The sequence below is a fragment of the Dryobates pubescens genome, chromosome 22 (assembly GCF_014839835.1).
Source record: "Dryobates pubescens isolate bDryPub1 chromosome 22, bDryPub1.pri, whole genome shotgun sequence".
Lineage (NCBI taxonomy): Eukaryota > Metazoa > Chordata > Aves > Piciformes > Picidae > Dryobates > Dryobates pubescens.
In genome coordinates, this window is record NC_071633.1 from 19876151 (window position 1) to 19884787 (window position 8637).

The window sequence follows — 8637 nt, forward strand, 5'->3', positions numbered from 1 at the left end:
ACCCAGAAGGTTTTGGTTATTTAAGACAATGCCCAGAAAGATCTCTTGAGAGGAATTTTATTGGTGTCACCCCAGCCCAGGCACAGACCCAAACCATCCAGCGTGGCTGCTGCTCAGCTGAGGTGACAGAGCCTGTACCCAGCGTGTCCCCAAGCCCTTCCTCTGCTGCTCTCAGGCTGTTCCAGGCTCAGGGTACACCTCAGCAGCACCCTTGGGGGCAGAAGGCTGCTGCCAAGCACAAGCACGTGGAGAGGAAGCAGGCTTGCTGCTGGGTGAAGGGGAGCAGGGTAGGTTGGGCACTTCTTGCTCACACCTCAGGGAGGAGGTGGATGCCATCCGTGCTTGGCTGCCCTCCCTCCTCCCACACCCTGACCTCGCAGCCCAGCGTGGACCTCCCTGGGGCGGCCCTGAGGAAGAGGCAGAGGACTGTTTGAGCTTCCTCCAGCATGCAGTAAGTAGGAGATGGTGAAGGTGTGAAGAGATGGCACTGAGTGCAGAGGTGGAGCCATCTGCTCTCAGTGCCTGACTCCATCTGGACTGGGCAGCCCTTCCTTCCTCCCAGTGGTGAAGGAGCAGGATGGGAACCTCGCACCGGGTCCAGTTGTGCCTCTGCACCACTCCTCCCCCCGTGCCCCAGAGCCTGGGACAGAAAGGAAAGGCAGGGAGAGCTTTGGTGTCCGTGCTGTGTGGGTGATGTCCAGCAGGCTGTGGGGCAGGAGGAAGGCAGGAGGTTGGCAGGAGGCTTGCTGCTACTCCTTGTGCAGGCACCACACCAGGGTCTGCCCCACGCCGGTCATGGCCACCACGCGGTAGCCGCAGCTCTCCAGCTTGTCCAGCACCACCCGCGGCGCCTCCTGCACGTAGTACTCCGAGCTGCAAGCAGGCAGGAGGAGGAAACCTGAGCTGGGCAGGAAGGGAGCAGAGTCTCCTGGGGGAAGGGACTCTGCTGAGCCACAGCAGCCACAGCTGGCACCGTGTCTGTGTGGCACAGTGCTTTGGGTAACCAGAGCTCCACAGCCACCCGGCCAAGGAGAAAGCTCAGCCCAAAGGGGAGGGCTGTGGTCAGCTGGAACGTGGTGTGAGGACTGGTCGGCCAAAGCCAAGTGCTGCCTGGTTAGCTGGGCTGGAGCTGCAGCAGAGGGCTCACCAGCATCCACAGCTGGCAGCTGACAGGAAAAGGAAGGCAGAAATCCCTGGGAAGAGCACGGGAGGAGGGTGCAGGTGTGCTGAGAAACGACAAAGAGCAGGGCCAGGGCAGGGGCTTGGAACTGGGTGATCTGCAGGGGCCCTTCCGACCCAAACCAGTCTGAGACTGCTTTTAAAGCCTGTACTAAGAGTGTGGGGATTGGGATAAGATGTTCCTGGTTTTCCAAGGGCTTCATTTCTGGCTGAGGTGGAGCACCCTGCCCTGGCAGTCTGTGCTGTGGGTGTCCAGAGCTGGCACCTGGCATCGTTGTCCAGCTTTTATACTCTGGTGTCTGCTGTCCTGACCCCTCGAGGCTGCTCCTCCCCTGAAGCTGAGAGGCTGACTGCAGAGGGGGAGGGCAGCACCACAGAGGCAGAATGGGCTGAAGGAAAAAGGGATGGAAATTTCCTCCCGTGAGGGTGCTGAGGGGCAGAGGAGTTGTGGAGGTTCAAAGCCTGGCAGTGTCCAGAGTCAGACTGGATGAGGCCTTGAGCAGCCTGGGCTGGTGGGAGGTGTCCTTGCCCAAGGCAGGGGGGTGGAACTGGATGAGCTTTGAGGTCCTTTCCAACCCAAACCAGTCTGTGAGCCTATGAGTGAGGTGGGCAGGCAGCAGAGCTGCAGTGGCTGGTGCAGGGGTTGGCACCTCCCTGTTCCTGCAGCAGAGCTCCTGGCTGCAGGGTTTCTTCCAGCAGCTGGGATGAGCTCCAGAAGAGCTCAGCTCTGGGGTGACTCACTCTGCTGGAGAGGCTGATAATGATGGGCTGCAGGAGCCTTGGCCACCTCGTTTGGGCACCTCAACAAAGGCTCTCCTCGTTTTCACCCTCACGGCAAAGGTCCCCCGTCCCTGCCGGGCGGCTGCGGCTGCACACCGCGGCCGGGAGCGCCCCTGCGGCCGGGAGGGCAGCAGGATGGAGCAGCTTGCTCCGGCTTCCCGGGACAGCCTATACTTAGCTGTAATTACAGATGTGGGGTGCAGATAATGGCTATCATTAGAAGTGGCTTTGAACTTAATTCCTCCTCCGAGAGGGTTGCCACATCCCCCTGGGCCCCGCTGGGGCTGGTGAACGCTGTTCCCATCGTGCAGAGCAGGGAGCTGGGCAGGAGGGGTTGGTTTGGTATCTGCAGGAGGCTCACATCCCAGCGGCAGGCAGCAGGGAAGGAGTTGCCCAGGGCTTCAGCTCGTGTGCAGGGACAAAGGGCTGCATGCCTTGCCCATCAGATATGCTGCTGTCTCCCCGTGGGACCAGTTTGGGTCGGGGTGGAGTGGCTGGAAGCATCTGCAAAGCTTTCCCCCGCAGCTAAATGCCAGCAGGGAACAGAAAAGCCACCCGAGGCTGGAGAGGACACTGCCCACGGCTGAACCCCTGCCCTGGCTGCCCTGCTGCCACCTCTGCCAGAGCCAGGGACCCAGCTCAGCACCTGGGGATGGGGTTGAGCTGGGGCAGTGGCATCCTCCACATGCAGCTTTGCTAGGGAGGGGGCCGGTGAGCTGGGGACCCCTGCCCAGCCGCCCTAGCTCCTTGGGGAGGGCTTTGGCTCTGCCCTGGGGAATGTGCCAGCAGGGGCACAGCACAGGGGAGAGATGGCCACACATTACCTGAACCCCTCCAGGCATGGGGGCTCCAGCACCTCCCTGGGCAGCCTGTGCCAGTCCCTGACCACTCCTCCAGCAAAGAAATTTTTCCTCCTCTCCAACCTCAGCCTCCCCTGGCACACCCCGAGGCCATTGCCTCTTTTCTGTCATCTGATCCTGGGGAGCAGAGCCCAACCCCCACCTGGCTCCAGCCTCCTCTCAGGGAGCTGCAGAGAGCCAGGAGGTCTCAGCCTCCTTTTCTCCAGGCTGAACACCCTCAGGTCCCTCAGCTGCTCCTCCCCAGCCCTGTCCTCCAGACCCCTCCCCAGCTTCTCTGCCCTCTTTGGACACCCTCCAGCCCCTCCATGTCCTTGCTGTGGGGAGGGGCAAGCTAAGCACTACTGCCTGCAAGTACTTCATCTGTGGCTGAGTGTGCCCCAGCAGGTCCCTGCTGCCCAGACCTTTCCTTCCAGGCTCCCCCAGGTCCCGCTGAAGGTTTTGGGGCACATAGTGCTCCAGGAAGGGCAAGATCCTCAGCATCCTGCAGCCAGGCTGGCTGCTGGCAAAGCCTTGAACTGGGGTGGGTGGAAAATCCTGCTGGGCCATGGGGCAGCTGCTGGAGCTTCCATCCCTGGTTGGATTTTTGGCAGCACAGCAGCTGGAGCTCACCCTCCTGGCCTGCTGCCCTGCCCCTGGGCTGTCAGCAGCCACAGCCCAGCCAGCTGATTTCCTCCACCCCAGCTGCTCAAACAGGGAAGAAGAGCCAGGGGGACACCGCGGAGCTGCCCTGCCACAGGCTGTGCCAGGTGGAGCTCAGAACGCTCCAGGCCACAGGGAGGGGTGGAAGGTGGGGAGTCCCTCAGCAAATCCCATGGAGTGCTCAGATCCCTTCTCCCAGGCAAGCAGAATGGTTCCTAACAGTGCTGCACCTCCTGGGCTGCTGGGGCAGTCCCCACAGCCATGTTTGATCTCCTTCTCCTCCATCCCAGTCCTAGGCACCCTTGATCCCATCTCCCAGGAGCCATCTCCCTTCTCTCTTCTGGAAGCCTCTTTGTCCCCCCTCAGGTCTCCTCTCTCCCATTGCATAACTCCCTGCCTGCTCCCAGGCTGGGCTTGGCAGGCACCAGCACAAAGCTCTGCTGCCAATCTCCTGCCCACCCACAGGCATGGGAGCAGCAGCAGGAGATGGCTCAGCCCAGCAAAGCCACCCCAAGCTGCTGGGCAGGGCAAGGGGCCTGGCACCAAGCCTCCCTGAAGCAGTGGGGAGCTGGCAGTGCCCTGAGTTTGTGTTCAGAAGGGTTCTCACCACAGAATCCCAGCATGGTGGGGCTTGGAAGGGACCTCTGGAGATCATCTAGTCCAACCCCTCTGCTCCAGCAGGGTCACCCACAGGAGGCTGCCCAGGGTCACAATGTCCAGGTGGGGCTGGGGACAGACAGTTCAATGGGCTGGGGTGAGAAGGGACGTGGTGGGAAGTGGCTCCAGCTCAGATCAACAGCCCAAAGAAGAGCCTCAGGAGGGGCTGGCTCAGATGGCAGAGAATGGGGAGAAACCTCCCAGTGCCAGTGGGGAGAGCTGAATGGGAAGGGACAGGCTGTGGAGGAGAGTGCTGGGTGGCTGGGGACCAAAAGCAGCCCCAGCCAGAGCAGGATGGGATGGCACCGTCTGCTTCTGAGCACCTCAGGGCTGGAGGGGGCACTAAGAGGGAGATGGTAGTGAGGCAGAGGAGGTTTGTCTGTGAGGAGCAAGGGTGGGATGAGTCACAGAACCATTTAGGCTGGAAAAGACCTTCAGGATCATGGAGGATGAAGGCAGAGACTCAAATGCTGACTGTGCCAGGACATGCCAGGTGAGACCCCCAGCGCCCCGGGGCAGGGAAGGAGGGGAGGTCAGGTGCTGAAAGTGGAAGGAAAAAGAGGAAGGAAAAGGAAAGAACTGAATGAAATCTCGGGCAGTGTTCCCTCGGTGAGCACCAGCAGGCAGGGCAAGGTCCTGCCACCATCAGCTAGTCCCGGGATTAAGCATGCAGCCAGGAGGTGCCGCAGGGAACGAGGGGTGGGGATGTTGTGTGCTCTGTGGGGAAGGGGAGCAGAGAGCCTGGAGTGTCACCCAGGAGCACTTACAAGTTGTTCCCCAGCATGTTCCTCTTCGTGGCGCCCAGGAAGCTCATCAGGCTGGGGTCCGAGTGCTCATCCCCCACCATGGTGGGGCCAACCTCCTGCAGGGAAGCGGCGGTGAGTGATGCGGGCAGCACGGCTGCTCCCGGCCCGCTCCCCGCTGCGGCTCCAGGAGGAGCTTCACTGCGGCCGGGGTCGCTGCGAGCCGCCTGCCCGGCCCCGGGGAGGCCCTTGGTGGCTCTGCTCCTGGGGGGCCACCTGCTGGCTGAGCTCTCGGCGGCTCCGCTCCTCCGGGAGCCACCCCCGGGAGGTCCGCAGGAGAGCTGACCGAACCTCCTGCGCGCCAGTTGTGCCCAGCGCCCTGCAGGACAGGGGAAGGGAGCCGCAGAGAGGGGCGGTCTGCCCCCTGACAGCACCAAGCCCCCAGCCCATCCCGGGCAGACACACTTGTGCAGTGCTGGCGATCGAGTGCCAGGCTCTGTGGAGCTGGCAAGGGCACTCTGCTGCCTGCTGCCCCACGCTGGGAGCCCCACGGGAGATGTGCCAGGGGGCAGTGACACATCCCTGCCCTGGGGCACTGCCGGGAAAGCAGCAAAGCTGAGCCTACAGCAAGGCCAGGCTGGGTTGTGCCCAGCCAGGGCCCGGTGCCAGCTTTCAGGGGGGGTGTTTGCTATGTCCTGCTGGAGAGCAGCTTCCCAAGGCTCCAGAGGGGCAACGTCTCCATCCACTGGCATGGCCCCAGCCCTCGCTGCCAGCATCAGGTGCCTGCTCCCAGCTCCCTGGGCGTGGGATGTGTGAGGGGACAGCTCAGCAGCTTCACCAACCCCCAGCAGGGTGCCAGCTGCTTCTTTTCACCGTTACTCCCTTTCCTACCACGAACCCACACCCCTCTACTGTGGCTCTCCTTTGTGCTGGGCAAAGGATAAGCCCCCCGAGACCCACAGCTATCAGCTCCTCACCAGCGAGGGCAGGAAAAGAGAGTTCCTCCTGCGTGCCCTCAGGGGACACAAGGGGCTCGAGAGAGAGCTCTCAGCCCAGCCCCGGCCGGCAGTGCCAGTGCCAGCAGTGCCAGTGCCAGCAGTGCCAGCAGTGCCCATCCCTCCCGCTCCGTCGGTGTTCCCCAGCCTGAAACCACTTTGGAGTGAAAAGCAGGAGCCAGGACAAGCAGCCCCAGGTTGGTTCCTTTGAGCTTCCTCAGCTCCGGCAGCAAGTTCTGAATTCTGTGCTGGGAAGGGTTCATGGGAAAGGAGCTGTGGGGCGGAACCCCAGGGACTCTCTTACTCCTTGGCACCTTCTGCCCTTTGGCACGGGGTGATGGAGGTGTGGGGCTGTGGAGGCATGAGCGTGGTGGAGGTGCAAGGGTGATTCTGCCGTGCCGGGCACCTCGCACCGGGGCACAGCATGACCGTGCTGGGGACCCCCTAAATCTGCTGGGCATCGCCCCCGGAGCCCCTCACATCTTCCCAGCAGCAGCACAGCCCCGGGGGCTGCCGAAGCAGCGGTGCCCGGTGCAGAGCGTGCCCCGCCGCTCCCGTCCCGCCGGCAGATCCCCCTGCCCCGTCCGTGCCCCTCGGTGCCCGCCCGGGCCGGGCTCACCATGCGGATCTGGGTGCTGATCAAGAGGTACGGCATGGTCCGCTCCCGCCGCTCCCGCTCCGCTCCCGCCGCTACTGGGGGGCCGTGCCCGGGGGCGGCCCCGAGCCTCCCGCCCCGCCCCGGCGCGCCCCCGAGCACCGGGCACTGGGACCCGCCCGGCCCGGCTGCGGCCACGGCGGGGCCGGGGCCCGAGTGGACTCCTAGGGGTGTTCAAGGCGCTCGGAGTGGGTTTTGGCCCCCGCTGGGTCACCGAGCCCGTCCCCGCCGGGGCTGGGATGGGTACGCGGCCCCGTGGGGCACTGCCTGCCGTCGGACTCCCCGGGGGGCTCGGGTCTGCTTCCCGGGAAGGGTGGAGGAGATGGGCAGGGGGGTGAGGGACAGGCAATGGAGGACAGGAGATGATGGATAAGGGAGAAATGGACCAGGAAGTTATGGGCTGGGAGGAGATGGACTGGGAGGAGATGGGCCAGGGGATGATGGACTGGGATATGAAGGACCAGGGGGCAGTGGATGGAGAGGGGGATGGGCTGGGGGACAATGGAAAGTGAGGCAATGAACAAAGAGATAATGGACAGGGGAATGACAGGCAGGGAGATGAAGAACCAGGAGACAACAAACAGCAGAAAACAGACAAGGAGAGGAAGGACCAAAGCAAGGGGACAAAGGAAATGATGGCCAGGGAAATGAGGAGTGGGAGGTGGTGGGCCAGAGGCCAGGCAGCTGGGGGCACTGGACCCTGCAGAGCATCCCAGGTACCACCCTTGGGTCATCTCCAAACATTCCCCCAAAGCACTTACTGGGGGCAGTCTCTGTCTGGGGGGCTGCTGAGCTGGGAACATGGGCATGAAACCCCTGGCAAATCCGAGGAGAAGCTCATTTGCTGAGACAGGGACCAGACAGACTTCCTCTCTGGGTGCTGAAGGGGTAATTCCCCCCTCCAAGCCCACCCTGGCAGCTGGAGAACAAATCATCTTTCTGGAGAGGGTATAGCAAAGGTGCTGAGGGGCCTGGAACATCTCCGTGAGGGGGAAGGAGGAAGAGCAGGCTGGGGGCATCTCATCAATACTGATCAATACCTCAAGGGTGGGTGTCAGGAGGGTGGGACCAGGCTTTGTCCAGGGGTAATGGTCACAAACTGGACCATAAGAAGAGGAGGAACTTCAATTGAAGGGTGCTGGAGCCCTGGAGCAGGCTGCCCAGAGAGGTGATGGGAAGACTCCAAAGCCACCTGGACGTGTTCCTGTGCGACCCTGCCTTGCAGGGGGCTCAGGCTTGATGATCTCTGGAGGTCCCTTCCAACCAGCCACAACCTTCCTGTGACTCTGTAAACAGCAAATCATAGCTCCCAGCCTCAAAAGTGGAACAGGAGCCTCTCCATGCAGCTGGGCAGACATGATTAACAAGCCCTAATCAATCGAGTTGCTAATAGCCTCCAGAAGCTGCAGGAGAAAGCAGCAGGAGGCTCCTTGCTGAGGAGCTGGGACCATGCTGTGTGCCCTGGGGCTGGGCTCCCCGGGCTGCCCTCAGTTACTGATTAACCCTCACAGGGAGCAGGGGAGAAAATCAACACTTCTGCTCAACTGGGCCAAAGGAGAGGCTCCCACAGACCCAGGCCTTGCAGCTGGGGCTGCAAACAGCACTGCTGGCTGTTTTGGAGTGCTAAAAGGAAATGAAGAGCAGAGCCTGGTGGTGTTACCCTCCTCAACATGCCCCAAACACCTTGGAATACTCCTGCTGGGCTGTGTGTGGGGCACCTCGCTCCGTGGGTCACAGAGCAGCTCATTTACATCACCCACATCCAAAGGAGGGTCTCCCAAACTCCCCACAGCCAGCACAGCCCCAACCTTTGCTCAGGATTCTTACTCTTCCCTGTGAAAGCCTGGCTTTGGCTGGGCAAGCACAGCTAAGGGCAAGGAACCCACCTGAGCCCACCCAGCTGTGGCTGGGTAGCCACAGGACTCCCAACAAGGCTGGGGGACAGCAGCTGAGGGGGCTGGGGGTGTGCAGCCTGGAGAGGAGGAGGCTGAGGGAGACCTTCTTGCTCTCTGCAGCTCCCTGAGAGGAGGCTGCAGGGAGCTGGGGTCAGACTCTTCTCCCTGGCAGCAGGGGGAGGAACTGGCCTGGAGCTGTGCCAGGGGAGGCTGAGGTTGGCTTCAGGAACAATT

The 8637-nt window shown here is 62.3% G+C and overlaps 1 protein-coding gene across 1 annotated transcript; it reads right to left on the reverse strand.

The window, feature by feature from the left end:
- Positions 1-727: 727 nt before the first annotated feature.
- On the reverse strand, positions 728-6528 carry GCHFR (GTP cyclohydrolase I feedback regulator). Its single transcript, XM_054171598.1, has 3 exons — positions 6473-6528; positions 4883-4977; positions 728-873 (listed from the first exon to the last, which is right to left on the reverse strand). Exons 1-3 carry the CDS (start codon positions 6506-6508, stop codon positions 750-752), a joined length of 255 nt encoding a protein of 84 aa, XP_054027573.1. The 5' UTR covers positions 6509-6528; the 3' UTR covers positions 728-749.
- Between the last annotated feature and the right edge of the window lie 2109 nt (positions 6529-8637).

Excerpts from the sequence above, each read along its gene's own strand:
- GCHFR (XM_054171598.1), bottom strand. The coding sequence starts at position 6,508 with ATGCCGTACCTCTTGATCAGCACCCAGATCCGCATG. Across the intron at positions 4,978-6,472 it reads TCAGCACCCAGATCCGCATG|GAGGTTGGCCCCACCATGGT; the intron begins GTGAGCCCGGCC and ends GCTTCCCTGCAG. Across the intron at positions 874-4,882 it reads AACATGCTGGGGAACAACTT|CTCGGAGTACTACGTGCAGG; the intron begins GTAAGTGCTCCT and ends GCCTGCTTGCAG.